The 15,078-nt window shown below is 36.6% G+C and overlaps 1 protein-coding gene across 10 annotated transcripts in view; it reads left to right on the top strand.

Annotated features, from left to right (window-relative positions):
* The window catches only part of SENP6 (SUMO specific peptidase 6), a 93,061-nt gene that overhangs the window by 66,926 nt on the left and 11,057 nt on the right, over positions 1-15,078 (top strand). For all 10 annotated transcript variants that reach the window (XM_080583772.1, XM_080583771.1, XM_080583769.1 and 7 more), the window contains 7 exons: positions 4,111-4,290; positions 7,208-7,434; positions 8,033-8,136; positions 8,229-8,345; positions 9,198-9,320; positions 9,573-9,665; positions 14,635-15,068. In XM_080583772.1, the coding sequence (XP_080439898.1) occupies positions 4,111-4,290; positions 7,208-7,434; positions 8,033-8,136; positions 8,229-8,345; positions 9,198-9,320; positions 9,573-9,665; positions 14,635-15,068 (1,278 nt within the window). The remainder of the gene's footprint in view (positions 1-4,110; positions 4,291-7,207; positions 7,435-8,032; positions 8,137-8,228; positions 8,346-9,197; positions 9,321-9,572; positions 9,666-14,634; positions 15,069-15,078) is intronic.

The following is a 15,078-nucleotide window of genomic DNA, read 5'->3' as shown; positions in this document are numbered from 1 at the left end:
TGAGTACTTTTTTGAGTACTTGTTTTATGTTAATGCTGAATACATATTTTTTGAATGAAGTGACTTTACCTAAAGGAATTAACAGGTAAATCATAATGAAATGTCAATTCTGGTTTTTCTTTGTGTTTAATAAATTATATTCTATGCTAGTAGTCATCAGGAAAAAAAATAATAATCTAGATTATAAATCTGAGCTGAGCTGCCTGGTGAATAAAAGCCAAAACAACTTTGCATTATCTCTTCTACCTACTGACAGAAAGAAAATCCACAGATGGGAATTAGCAATTTGTGGTGAGCATGCAAATGGGCTTATTAGTTCTTCCCCCTCAACTTAGTTGAAGAGCTGTGGTGATTGGCAGAGATCTTCATTAAAACGGTTAATAAAAACCACAGGAAAGAAAAACCTCCTGTGAAGCATGTTACCTTTTTATTACTTTGAGTTCTTCTATTTCAAATACACAAATAGGGAGTAAAAACTACACAGGTGTCTTACACCTTTCTTGTGTATATCTCCCTTTAAACTTTTTTCTCTAGTGTATAGCTTGTATATTTCATGCTACTGAAAGAAATACAGTGGCATTGTTTAGGAAATGGCGAGCTTACAATTGTTTCTTTGTTTCCTTTTTTTAAAAATGTGGTCCTAGCTCAGTTTGCGATTTGATATTTGTAAAAGGTAGCCATTAGTTTTTGTAATTACTATCATATGCTAAAAGCTGCCTTTCACAACCTGTAAAAATAAATGTAGACTTTTCTCAGTCAGGTGATTGTTGCATCTAAGATACAGATGTATAGTTACTACTGTTTTTTTCATGCATTAACTGCATTAACCACTCAAACCTACTAAAATTGGTAGAACGTGTCTATCAGGCGTCTGCATGTGAAGTTATTTCAGTGTGACCTGATCCTTCAATAGCATAAAAATGGAGACTCCTTAAATGCTGGGTTAATTGGAACATTTAGCACTTTTCCATCTTTTTTGTTTTTTGAGTTTTTCATCTGTAGGAGGATGGGTGTATTCCTTGCTTCATTTCTGTTAATGTAATCATACCATGATTTGTTCTGATACAAGTTAAGGTCTTGAAATAAAAATGACACCAAATATTTTGTTTTTCTTGAGGTTGATTATGTTGGTCATGCTTTTTCAGGGAGAGGCAAATGTTTTGAACAGCTGTACGAACAGCAGTAGTGTCCTGCCCTGAGTTTGATTTTTGTGTGTATAAACACATGTCAAATTCTCAAAATGCTCTCTACATCCTTTGTCAGTTTTCTGCAATTCCCAGTTGGCATTTCAAGGAAGCAGCTTTCTATTTCTAAAGAGTAAAATAACTATTCACATTGCCTTTAGTGATAAGTACTGTTGTCTATCATGTATCGGTGTTACAGGAAAATATAGTACACAGGTTGAATTGTTTATGGTGAAATGTGTTACAAGATGCCTATATTAAGGTAAAAGAATGGATATAATTTAAATTTTTATCTGAGCAGTAGGTAAGTCTTCCTTTTACATGAAAGAGTTGCAATCTAGTGTTCTTAACTGTAATGCAGACACAGTTGCAAGGATAGAGAGATTTCTCCAAAGACTGAGCAGGTCATGTTTTGGCAAGGGCCTTCTATCTGGACATGGTTAGAAGTGTGCCTTGGTTAAATGGGGTGAATCGAGTTTTAAGTTAGAATTGTTGTTACTTTGGGCTACCTATGAAAGTTGGAAGTGAAATGAACCTAATTAAGGAAAGTGTGTGCGTTGAGGAAAGAGAAAACTGAAGTATTACTACAGAGGAAGAGGTATTACAGGCCCAATCTTAGAAAGCTATTTTGTTGTTTGTTAGAAAAGAGAAAGAACTCTTTACAGTCATTTATCCAGAGGGACTCAGCGAGCTGGAAAAATGGGCTGATAAGAACCTCACCAAGTTCAACAAGGAGGAGTGTAAAGACCGGCACATGGGGAGCAACAACCCCAGGCACACAGTTCATGCTGGGGGCCACCCAGCTGGAAAACAGCGTGGCAGAAACGGACCTGGGTGTCCTGGTGGACACCTAGTTGACCATGAGACAGCAATGTGCCTTTGCAGCAAAGAAAGCTAATGGCATCCTGGGCCGCATTAGGCAAAGTGTTGCCAGCCGGTCAAGAGAGATGATCCTTCCCCTCTACTCAGCGCTGGTAAGGTCCCACCTGGAGTGCTGTGTCTAGTTCTGGGCTCCTCAGAACAAAAGAGACATGGACAGACTTAAGGGAGTCCAACCTAGGGCCACCAAGATGATAAAGTTACTGTAAGATCTCTGCCATGAGAAAAGGCTGAGAGCTGGGACTGTTCAGCCTGGAGAAAAGAAGGTTCAGAGGGATGTTATCAATATCTAATAAATACCTGAAGGGAGGATGCAGAGAGGATGGAGCCAGGTTCTCTTCAGGGGTGCCCAGTGCCAGGACAAGAGGCAGCGGGCACACACTGAAACACGGGAGGTTCAGGAAGCACTTCTGTTCTGTGAGAGTGACTGAGCCCTGGCACAGGTTGCCCAGAGAGGTAGTGGAGGGACATGGTCCTGGGTAAGCAGCTTCAGGTGACCCTGCGTGATCAAGGGGAGTTGGACCAGATGATCTCCAGAGGTCCCTTCCAGCCTTGACTATTTGGGGATTCTGTGATAAACCTTCATTTATCTGCTAGCTTGATTGTCTCATATGTTAGTCTCCAGGGAGATAAAAGAGAGTCGGTGCAAGGAAATGGACTAGTTAGATCCATGTAGGACACATTTCTGCTGCTCTTCGCCTGATGAGATGGAAAAGTACTGTTACGAGCAATAAATCTTGCCCGGTCATCTTGAATGAAATGTGGTTGCTGCAATCTGACCCAGAGCTGGGCAGCTGCTTCTCCAGCTAGTTGGGGTAGGGGAAGGTTTAGAAGGAAAGGGGAGCTGCTTTGCTCAGCAGTAGCTGTAGGGGCCACCACTTCCAGTCTGCACTGAATACTACAGTGTGGATAACTGCTGAGCTGCAGGCTCCCTTTCTATCCAATATGGGAGAATGAATTCATTTGCCAGCATGAAGGGAGGATGTAAAGGGCTGCTGCTGCACATTGGCTGCTTAAACACCAAAATAAGGATAGGGAAAGAGTTCAGATGCCCGTCACTAATAATTAGTAAGAACTGTTAATAATGGTAAGGTAGAAAGCAATTATATGTCTTTAACAAAATAAAAAAGAGGAATCTGGTTTTATGCAGCTTGTTCAGGGTGATGCAAATTAAGCCTTTTAGGTTGTAACGATTTAACTAATTTTTATTCACCATCTGTTGGGTCATAAAATACAAGAAATTAAGAAAGGTCTTAGTTTATTCAGGAGTTCCCTGCTGTGTCTCTTCAATTTTTATTTGGAAAGGAAGAGGAGGGGGGACTTTGTTTCGCTGGTTGTTTATTAGAAGGAATTTATGTTGGTTCCATTTTTCCTTCTATCCTGTATAGGTATTGTTCCCTCTGTAAGGGGATATAGTTACTCGGGTAGAGGTTGCCATTAACCATGTGATAGAATGGTAGAAGCTGCCGCTAACTAAAGCTTTAAGTGACTCCCATTAACCATTTTTCTGATCTAGAAAAAATTACTGGCTTTGAATTTGGTGAAGAAAAAAAGTTGAAGGAATTCTGACTTCCCGTATTTTTCCTTCAATTTTTATAATTCAATAAAACCCACAAAATACTCAATATTGCCATTTGCAGCGTCAGATGTGTTAAAAACTTACTACATAGCTGCATTTCTCTTTTTTTGGTGGTATGTTGAGAGCAGGACTTTATTTCCATGGGCAATCCGATTATTTCTCTGCATGTGTTTTATTCTTTTCATTTTAAAGTTATTTTTCATAAGGAAATTGGACCAAGATAAATCTTCGAAGCAACTTTACAAACCTGTCATAAAATGTGTCATAGCAATATTTGCTAATTTAAATGATACTGGAGATACCGTTTTTCTGTAGAATAAGGACTAAATTTGAGTGAGAAGAAATTAAAACTTCATTTGAAAGTCAATGATCATGCTCTGAATTCTTGTTAAAATCCAGGGGGGAATTATAAAGGAAATCTATATATTTTGACCAGGTTTTGATATATTTTTCATGATTTTCTTCTAGAATCGGACAGTGATACTCGAGAGATCAACCTGAAAACTTCAGAACTTACCAAATGTGAATGGTGTAGTGTAAGAAAATTGCCAGTAGTTTTTCTACAAACAGTACCATCAACCTGTAGTAGCCTAAGAGACCAGCTGAAAATGAGTAAAGATAATGTCTGGTACGAATGTAAAGGAGACAGTAAGTAAATCAATTTTAATCAACTATTTTTCATTTGTATATGGGCATGTATTTGTATTACTATAACTTTTTTATATGGGCCTTCATAATTTTATGACTGCTTTTGATATACTTACCTCCGCTTTCTGTTCTGTTCTGCTTACAGGCCTCAGTTTGAGTAGAAACTTGTGTGGGTTTGTGTATTTTTTTTCCCCATATGATTGTAGTGATATTCTGATGTAGACAAATACCTGCTTGGAAAATAAGTGGATTGTCTTCATGTATCTTTAAATTAATTTAATTTCAACATCGTTTTCCTCAAAGGTTTAGTATGTTAATATACGCTCTATTTTTTAATTAGCTTACAGTCCTTTTCCCCTTAAATAGCCTTTTCTTTAGGTTAACTTTTGCGGTTATTTATACTTGCACTCAGCTTAACACATGCATGATACGTTCAAATGGAGGAAGAACTCTTTCAACAGTCTCACTATTGTGTGTTTCCACGACAGAATACAGTTAGAATAGCCTCATCCACCTTTATAAAAGTAGGAATTTTAACACTCCTTACAGCTACAAAAATAGTTAGAGAGCATGTAAGGGGATGCCAGAAACAATCCTGGTAGCAGGGATTTTGACAGCAGGCAAACACAGGTGTTTGCAAATGAACAAAGGAAAAGCTTCCTGAGGGACCTCAGGAAGAAATCCTTCCCTTTCCACATCTCTCAGCCTTTCTCCCTCTACCACTGCAAGCCTTTTTTCCTCTGAGACTATGGCTCTGAGCTAGTTTTTGCACCCAACTGCTTTATAGTCCTTGATACTTATGAATGCCTTACGATAACACAGTTACTATTTACTTTCCAAGCAATGTAATTACTTGAAGCCTGAATTCATAGCTGTGTAAGCAACATTGTGTAGGTGCCTAGTTCCCAAAACCCAGTTAGACATCTGAATTCGGAGGTAGACTGCTAAAGAACTGTTTTCACACCAGGTAGCATACTTAGTTAAGAATAGGAAAGGGTTGCGTGTGTGTCTGAAACTCTTCTCTTACAGAACCGGTCCATGCAGCTCTGAGTTAGCCTGCTACATGAGACTGGAATCTACAGCTTGAATGTTAGTCCTATATCTGGGTGCCTAAGTCATTCTTCTCAGGGGCTTACTGCCTTTTTTATTTTTCAGATGATGTGAAGAGGTAGCATTTATACAACAGCTGATTGATCAAACTCATGTTCCCCAACTTCTGGTCAAGGTGTAGGCCAGGCTAACCTGTTGAAGCTAAGCCACTGTACCAAAAGAGCATGAGAGAGAGGGGGATGGTGTTTTGTTCCCATAGTATTCACCTGGGGTAGAGAGGTTTTGGTTCATTTACATGATAGGGCCCGAAAGCAGGGTTACTCTCTTGTAGTTGATGAGCTCCCTTCTTCTGTGGGAGGGGTTGCAGATTCTGATCAGAGGGACATTTTAAATTACATTCCTTGTTAAGATTCATACTTTTTAAAAAGGAAAACTGGTTGCCAGTGAATCAAAGAGCCTTAAGAGATTTCTGTTGCTAGGGTAACCAAAAATCTGATCAGAGAAAAATAAGTGTTTCTTTTGTGAAATCGCCATCCCAGGCTTTTGTACGTTTTATGTACTCAAATCATATGTGTCTAGAATAAGAAAGCGTAATTTTATTAGAACTTTGTGCTAGTAGTGTGCAGCGTACAGTTCTGTATCCACTATTGAATGAAGCACCATGCTTATTTTTCCATCTAAGTCTTGAAACACCATCTCAGAAATACACCTTTTATTTGTTCTGTTTTGTTTTCTTCTCAATTTATTTTTCTAAGCAGTGGATTTAAGTTCTGTATCCTACTTGCGTGCTACCCTCAGTTAATTTAGATTTTTTTTTCAACCTGTCACTATTTCTGAGAATCTGATGTCTGAAAGATCTAACGTACATGTCAGTGCTGGGTACCCTCGTAAGTATGATTGTTATGATCTATTTAACTAAAAGGCTGAGGACCTCTGGGCTTGCATACTGTAATAATCTTCATGTGTAAAATTTTCCAAAGCAATAGTATGTTACAGCATAGCCTTCTGGATCAGGTAGGACCATGAATCTACCCCCCTGAATCATGGGGTCTCATACGCGGTTTCTCCTTTAATTCAGTATATGTTGTCTTGGTTCTCTCTCTCTCTCTCCCCCCCCGCCCCCCCCCTTCCTCTTTTGCAGTTACATCTATCAGAAAGCAGGAGAAAAACAGGCAGAACATTTTCTAAAACAAAATATTGTATAGGGGGCTAAGTAGGTGGATAAATATTTAATATTTAAAAATATCCCTGAAATGACTATATTTCTATTCTGTTACATATGTTTCATGCTCACCCTCTGTCTTTTTGCAAACCATTCGTATAATAATCATTGAGGCCACAAAAGCCCGTCTACATTCTTAAAATACTTCTTTCCTAATACATTTCCACAGATGAATGTATCTGTTGATTTTTGAGAGACTTCCTGTAGACTTCTTACAGTGTTGACCTAGGAGAAGTTAGTGCATGCAGTTTCCCTGTATGGACAGGAAATTATGCTGAATATGTAATTTCTGCAACTGTATTGGAATGGCAGCATAGAACTGTAATAAGAAAAAGAGGTATTGTTAACAGAGTCTTAATGTTAGTAAGCAGAGAAGTTCTTAGTTCAAAATATGGTTTGGCTTTGCATTTAGTATATGCTTTATGTAAAAGGTATAATACTTCATATTCCTAAAGGCAGAAGCTGAATGTACGCTTTTTGCAAACGTAGGTAGAAGGGATTGGTAGTTACCCCGTCAGTCTGTCTGAATAAGTGTGTGTTGTCAGATGAAAGCATACATGTGTTGGCCCATGGTTCTTTGAAATTTGTTTGTAACTGTGACATATTATTTTGTTACTAAATGAATAATTTTTTCTCTTGTTTTAGGTCAAGAAGAACAGTATATAATTCTGATTTTTGAAACTGGCCTTGATCCTCATGCAAATTCAATATTTGAAAAAATAATTACTGACATCGGTATTAGAAATAATATTTCTGACTTCTTTGTGAGAATTTCCTTTGAAGAAGCCAATGGCAGGCTTGTTGCATTTACTAAGTGCTTGGAAGACAATTCTAAAGGAAGCCCTTCTCATAGGGAAAACAAAATAAAAAATGTAATTATTTTTTTCTATTTTAGAACAAAGTCATTATATTATTTGGATTAGAAATATACTAAAGATAGTGTGCTAGTCACTAAACAAACAAAAAAAATCTGAGAATTTCTGCTGGCTTTATAATAAGGATTCTCAGACTGGTCCATCGTGGGGTATGAGGCTCTGGAAAACTGCATTCATGATACTTTTTAGCATGTTTACGTTGTTTATAAGTTTGTACACTGGTCCACAAATAATGTCATTTAAAATGATTAAGCGATGAGAAGTTTGTAGTATAATTAGACAACATCATTGTTTCCAAGCTCATCTACTGGTAAAATTTTGATGTTTCAAATGAGAAATTAAGTTGCAGTTCTGTAGTTAAATTTAATTAATGCTTTCTTTAAACAAAACTACCTCTTAAAGAATTTGAGAGGTTTGTGGTTCTGCAAGAAATGAGTGCAGACATTACTGTAATAAATGAACTAGGAAAGGAAAAGAAAATTGAAGTCCTTCTCAAAAGCAATGAATCTTACATCTGTGGATTTTGAAAGCTTTACTGTCTTTTTGATAAATCTGAGCACAGTATACAATTTAACATTAACTTCATTCTTGTAAGGTTGCTTCTGAGTCCAAAGTGCAGCAGCGAAATAAACAGTTATACTTTGATGATGAAGAAGAAATTGGAGAACCACATACAGTATTTATTGGTCCCATAGAAAAGTAAGATACTTTTCTTTGCCCTGTAACAATTTTCTGATCAGTATTATTATTTTGCATTTCATATTTATTATTAAATGTATTTTTTGTTTCAGGTTGATAGTTTATCCACCTCCACCAGCTAAAGGTGGCATTTCTGTGACCAATGAAGACCTCCACTGTCTAAATGAAGGAGAATTTTTAAATGATGTTATTATTGATTTTTATTTAAAGTAAGTTTTTATTTCAAACCAATTTTTAGTATTCTTTTACCTCGAAACTTGAAAAATTCTGACATTAACACTTCATAGGTCATTTGATAACACTTGGTATCCAGCTACATGTAATTCTGATTTTAAGGATTGTTTTGTGTTTTTGCAAGAAATTCTGGTTCATGTCCTATCCTGGTTTTGATGGTGACGTTGTTCTCACTTGGGGAAAAAAGGTTCCTTAAAATCGCTTTGTATCTGAAGAGGAAATTGAACTAAAGAAGGAAAAATGCCTTTTTAAGTTCTGGTTTTTTGTTTTTTTCCCCAGAGTATTTGTGTTCCTTAGAGCCTCATTTGTTTTGTTTAACATAATACATAGATTAGTCTTTTGGTGACACTGATGCCACAGATGTTAGAAGCATATTAAATTGTTATGTGCCTGCTGTGTTTATGCTATGCATAAGGTGTGTGTGTGTAATTTTCAGTATATTGAAATACTTTAGAGGTGAAAAGAAAACGACTGCAAAAGTCTGGGGAGTGTTTGGCGATTTAGTATCTCAATTAAAAAATATGTGTCTGTCTATATAACAAACTCATTGAAAAATTGTTTACTTGACATAATACAAAAATAAACAGAGCAGCAGCAAAACAGCTTGTTGCTTGAGCATATCGCTTAATACCTTTAAATACTGGCACAGATATTGGATTAATGAGTTCCTGTGATTAGTTAGCCCTGATAGTGTTATAGCTATTTCAGTTTCATGAGAGGCTGAAACAATTTGGTGGGGGTGGTACTAGTGTTGGCAGAACTTTGTACTCATAAATACTTTGAATTAACACCTCTATGACTTTTTCATTTTGTTTTAAACTAATCAGGTATTTGGTACTTGAAAAACTAAAAAAGGAAGATGCTGATAGAATACATGTGTTCAGTTCATTCTTCTATAAACGCCTTAATCAAAGAGAAAGAAGAAATATTCATGAAACTTCAAACCTCTCGTAAGTCTGTTGATAAGTCCATATTACCAAGAGCTGAATACAAGGAAGATTACAAGAACAGATGTGTTACAGAGATAAAATCCTTACTGACAGTATGATGCCAGCAGAACTCTAGGAAACATCCACACCTATATCAAATATAGAATATGTCTTAAAAATCCTAAGAAACTGTTAATGTGAAAATATATGGAAAGGCAGTCTTTCAATGAAAATAAATCACCCTACAAATCACATTTGGCTTTCTTCTTGCAGAATACAACAAAAACGACATGGGCGAGTAAAAACATGGACACGTCATGTTGACATTTTTGAGAAAGATTTCATTTTTGTTCCTCTTAATGAAGCGTAAGTAACCATACCTTATTACCAGATATACATGCTAAAAGCTTAAGCTTTGTAGTTCTAAAATAGAAAGTTATGTTGTAGTGTGACTTGAAATTCAAAATGAAGAGAAGAAACATCTCTTTACAATGATAAAAACAAAATCTTAATGTGACACACTGCAGTAGTACAAGAAATATTTGGCAATATAAAGACTAAGCAAAAATTAACTTTTCTGAATACTGTTCCCACGTTTTTCAGTTTCTTCAGCATTCATTCTTCTAAACTGTTGTTGTCAGTAACTTTTGAGTTTGCTTGTTTTCGGTCTTTACTTCTTCTAATAAGATCTCTTTGGTATAGTTAACATCATCCTCTAGTTACAAGAAACCTGTTGGACAAAAATATAATTTAAAACGTCTGAAGCCCTGTATTAGGGTTTTTTTATTATTTTTCTATTATTTTCCTTTATATCCCTTTGTCCTGATGTTTTCCTTGAGTAAGGAAGCAGACAGTTTGCATTTTAATAATTGTTAAGGATTGTTAATGATGCTTGCTTTCCTTGACATCAGGGCAAGTTGTCACAAACACGTATGTACGTTTCATGAAATGAATCCAAGCAGTCCTTAAGCCAAAATATTTAGGAAAGTTAAATTCCTGCATTTTAAAGATATTTAATAAAAATCCATTTTAAAAAAGGACAGAATTGTAACTGATGTTTTCATAGGCAAAACAAACTGATCTTATGCAAATTCAAAGAATAGTTTTAATTAAAAGTTCTTCAAAGAAACTTATCTGAATACCATGCTGTTGTGCGGTGGGAGGAAAAATTTCTGAATTTTGAGGTCAACTTTAAAGTTTTTTTGATGTAACTCACCATAGATCTTTCTTTGTTATAAAATAGTAAATCTCTTAAAAAGCTGTCCACAAACACTAAGCTTGGATTTTGAGATGCTATGACTTCTGTACAGCGGTAGGAAGACAGACAATCCTTACATGATGAAAATGACTAGAGATATGACATTCCTTCTATCTGCTGCAAATTTAATCCTTACCTCCTCTCCCTCTGAAGCTTTAAGTACCAGAAATTTGAAGGGTCTGTCATTTAAATTTTAGTTGCCTTAGATTTTATTATATATTTTCGTTCCCATCTTCCTCTCATGTCAGTCACAGGATTGTACTTTGGAGTAGGTTGGTCTCATGGACTCACCTGGTAGTGGTTTGAGCATGACAGGTGTACTCTTGGAGTACATCTTTAGGGTTAGTTGCATCTGGAAATGATCCTGTTCACACATTTTGGGACTGTCTTACACTGTCAACTGAAAGTTGGTTAAGTGGTGACAATTAGGACATTTGTTTCAAAAGCAGTTTCCTGATCCAAACTGAAATGCTAATAAAAATGTACTGCAAGAACATTGCAGAGCATAAAAAAACTAAGGGTGTGAGAAAGTGGTATTCTTGTGTTTTTGTTTTGTTTTTGACCTGCCTCCTGGTAACAAAAGCTTAAATCTTCCATATTACCTTTTAAATTTTAATTTATTGTTACTAGCAGATACTATTTTTCTTGGATGCACCTTGCTACTTTATCTCCTCTCAAACATGTCACTACCCCATCCCCCAAAACCCTGCACTCAGTTTTGAGGAAAAAAATGCCAAACTTTTCTTGGGGAGGGAGCTGATAAATAAATAATAATAAAGGAAATAAACAATGACTCAGCAGTGAAATAACTTCCTTCATGAATGATTGTTAATTGGTATTGCAGGACAGAGAAATAGGGAGCTGTTTGGGATGGGAAACAAAAAGCAGCAAGTATGAAGGCTTCTAGGCATCTATCCTAATAACAGAGCTCCTCACTTGATAAGTTTTCTCCTTTCATATATTGCCATGACACAGAAGGATAGCAATATTTTACTAGGCTACTGTCTATTTGACTACTCTTTTCCATATCTTCTTGTGCTTCAGTGCTGCTCAAGAGTAGACAGCTGGAGTCAGCTTAGTTCTCAGGTCAAAAAATATTTAAAGATTTCATTAAAGCTGGTTACTTTATTCCAAACGTCTTTCTTACGTTGATACACAGCTATTTATGTTGAATTGACTTGTAAATCCTGTTTTATCTTTATTTACTTAAATACCACTTCAGGTGCATCATAGCTTCTCTGATACAGAACATTTTATTTTTAAAATTAAACATACTGGTAACAAAAGAGGTAATAAATAGCAGTGTTGGTTTTTGCTTCTTCTAGATTTCTGTAGTTTAATTGGCAAAAAATACGAAGGATTTCTGATCTGGTTAGCAAATGTGGTATAGACCCTGTTTTGTGTAAGTTACAGTCTCATGTAGCATTCTGTTGCTGTGTATGTCGTGTGTAATAAAATACATTGCTCCTGGACCTTATCTGTTAATAGGACTGTGAAACCTTGCTTTTGTGTAAAACCACAAAAATGTTGCAAAACAACATTTTTAATACACTTGTGTTGTTGATTTGTATATTAGTTGCATTCTTAGTCTGCAGTCTTTCAGATATGCATGTCTTAAGATGAAGGCTGTAGGCTGGGACCTAAGGTCTGTGCTAAGCTGCAGGTTTTTCAGAAGCTCCCTCGTGTGACTTCTTTTGTGTTACGCAATTTCCCCACACTTCTCTTCCTTGCTTGCAAGGACTATCACACTTTGTGTTGACACAAATGGACGCGTTCAGATGCTGCATGTTCAGTAGAATAAAACTTCCAGCTACTGGGTGGTTAGCTGCCTAGTGTTTTTTTTTTGTAATCCGGTTATTGCCTCATAGCTTTCAGGGATTAACAAATACACCAGGAGCACAGAGAATCAGTGGTGAAGATGGAGAGCCAGTGGTGTGCAGAGAGCAAAGCATGTGCCATTCCATGTATTTTTGGACAACCATGTTTTCCGAATTTTTTCAACATGCCTTTGCCAGGCCATCTGTATGCGCAAACTAATCTGGTTTAATAATTCTTCCATCAGTTCATTCCTTGTCTTGATAGATTGTGATTATGTAACTCACATACAGCCTTGATTGCGAGTGTACTTTGGCTAGGGTAGTTGTCTAGTGTCTCACAGTGTTTGTGACTCAATGCATTGCAGCACTGCAGGTATTTTTTCAGGATTTTGTCACCTGTTTTAGTGCTGGTAACTAGTCCTTGCAAACAGAACTTTTTCTAAATGATACAACATCTCATCAAATGTACGGAAGAGTTTCTTTGCTTCCAGTGAGAGGTCTGCATCCATTACCATTCATTAACTGTCTCAAACCTGAATTTGTGGTAAATTAGTCAGTGGTTGAGAACCAATCTCAGTTTCTTTTTCTTCTTTGTGTCTTGAATTGAGTAGACTGTGAGACAAGTTATTCCAGGGTTTGAGAAAACTTGAGAGCTTCTCTCACATCATAGGAATACTGCTAATGGTTTCCTCTTGATAGCGCTTCTCTTGTGCTGCTTAGAACAATGTTTTCTTTCTTCTAGGACATGGCTGTTTATTCTGGCGTTTGTTTTAGGAGAGCGTGCTAGAAATGTTTTTTTTGGAGGTGCTTAACTTCAGCATCTACTTCTAGAAAGTCTTTTAGACTCTCCCACAACCATTAGTTTACGGAATGTGGGTTCACCTGAAAAGTTCAAAGAATTGCAGTAAGTGGAGGTGGCCAGGATGAATCTAGGGGAGAACTAATTTAAGAACAGAATGGCTGACTTGGCCATCAGTGTTTTTGGGAGTATATTTTTGTTCAAGTCTCCAGTGGAAATAGCTTGTTCCTTTAGAAGATGCAAGCTATTTTCTTTTCAAATCCAGGTTAATTTGCTACTCTATTTACATAACTGGTACATAAAGCATATCTTATAATAGGATATGCTCAAATTCCAAGGTTTGGCAATACTTAATAAATTCATTTACTAGGTGTGGTGAATCATTCAAGACAAAATGCCTCAATACTTAAGGTATTGCTTTCAAAAGCTGTTTGCTTGAACTGCCACTGACTTTTGATGGAATTTAGACTCATAATCATCTAACTAATTTTTTAATAGATCAGATGTGCGTTTTAGCTACTGCTTTTTCATTTTTCTAAAGTATATTGAAACATGGCTTTTCTGCATAATACATAGCTCGGTTCTGTTTTGTTATGTGCTGTAGGAAATTACAGGACCTTCAGAAAATTTCTAAATAGGGTCAGTATATCTTTACTTGCAATGCCACAATACCTGAATTACCTGCTGTTCCATTTCTGATTGAGTGGCAAATAAGTCAAGTCTGAAGTGGCAAGAAGATAAGGAAGGAGCTGGGGCAAAACTTATTTCCTATCTTCATTTGGTTTGAGGGATATGACTGGTTTTGATCCTGAAAGGGTTAGAACGGCAATTTTCTTCCTTGTAGTTCTGTGAAGGGTGAGTAAGACAACAGGGTTGTGGTTGATAGCATTACATGCATTCTTTTCTCCCCCTTTTTCTTCACTGGTGGCAGGATTGCTTTTAAAATGGGAAGTGTCATATAAAACTAGAAGATCTCACAGGTGGAAGAATTTGGGCAACTCAATTGTACCATTGACCTAACTACTTTTACTGTCAGTGGTGAATTTTTAGAAAACTTTATACAGTCATAAAACATGAACTCTACAATCTCTAATTAACGCCGTGATAAAGAAAACATTCAAAAAGAATTAAGCTTTAATTCAAAGGAGGAAGAGGATGTATAAACTGTCAACAGATGGTAATAATATTTAGACAGCACCTGTTCTCAACTAACTGCATCATGTTAATACATTTTTTGGTGACTGCTGGCATGGAATGATCCTCCTTTTAAAGAAAACTGAATGTTCAAGTAAAACCTTCACAGGAAAGTGAACAGCTATTGCAGTCTGTTGATTATGGGGAACAGGCTTCAATTTTGTGTGCTTGTATGTGCACAGCGTTTTTGTTTGCTTTTACCAACTTCAGGTTTAACACTGAATATTAATGTAATTGCAGGTTATTAATGTATTTTTTCCTTTGCAGTGCTCACTGGTTTTTGGCTGTCATCTGTTTTCCTGGTTTAGAAAAACCCAAATATGAACCAAATCCCCACTATCATGAAAGTGCTGCAACGCAGATAAAATCTTCCTCTTCGGATGGAGAAAGCAACACACCATCTCCTTTGCCAAATGAGTTTGATACCCAAAACTCGCCTTCCAAGTCTACAGCAAAGAAGACGTTGACCAAAAAGTATAATACAGCTTTAATTGACCCAAACACTGAAACAGAGGACAGTGAGTCTTCGTGTTGTAGAAGAAGCCCTTGTAGGGGAAAAAGTGGCTTCAAAAAATTAAGTCAAATAGACAGTGATGTGGAAGAACCTAACACTGTGGAATTAGCATGCCATAAACTTGACCATAGGACTCCAGATGAAAACGGTATACAGGGTGAATTCACAACTGCTAGCCAGTCTATGGGTATGTAATC

This window comes from Anser brachyrhynchus (assembly GCF_964034855.1).
Source record: "Anser brachyrhynchus genome assembly, chromosome: 3".
Classification (NCBI taxonomy): domain Eukaryota; kingdom Metazoa; phylum Chordata; class Aves; order Anseriformes; family Anatidae; genus Anser; species Anser brachyrhynchus.
This window is presented reverse-complemented; position numbering and strand designations above follow the sequence as displayed.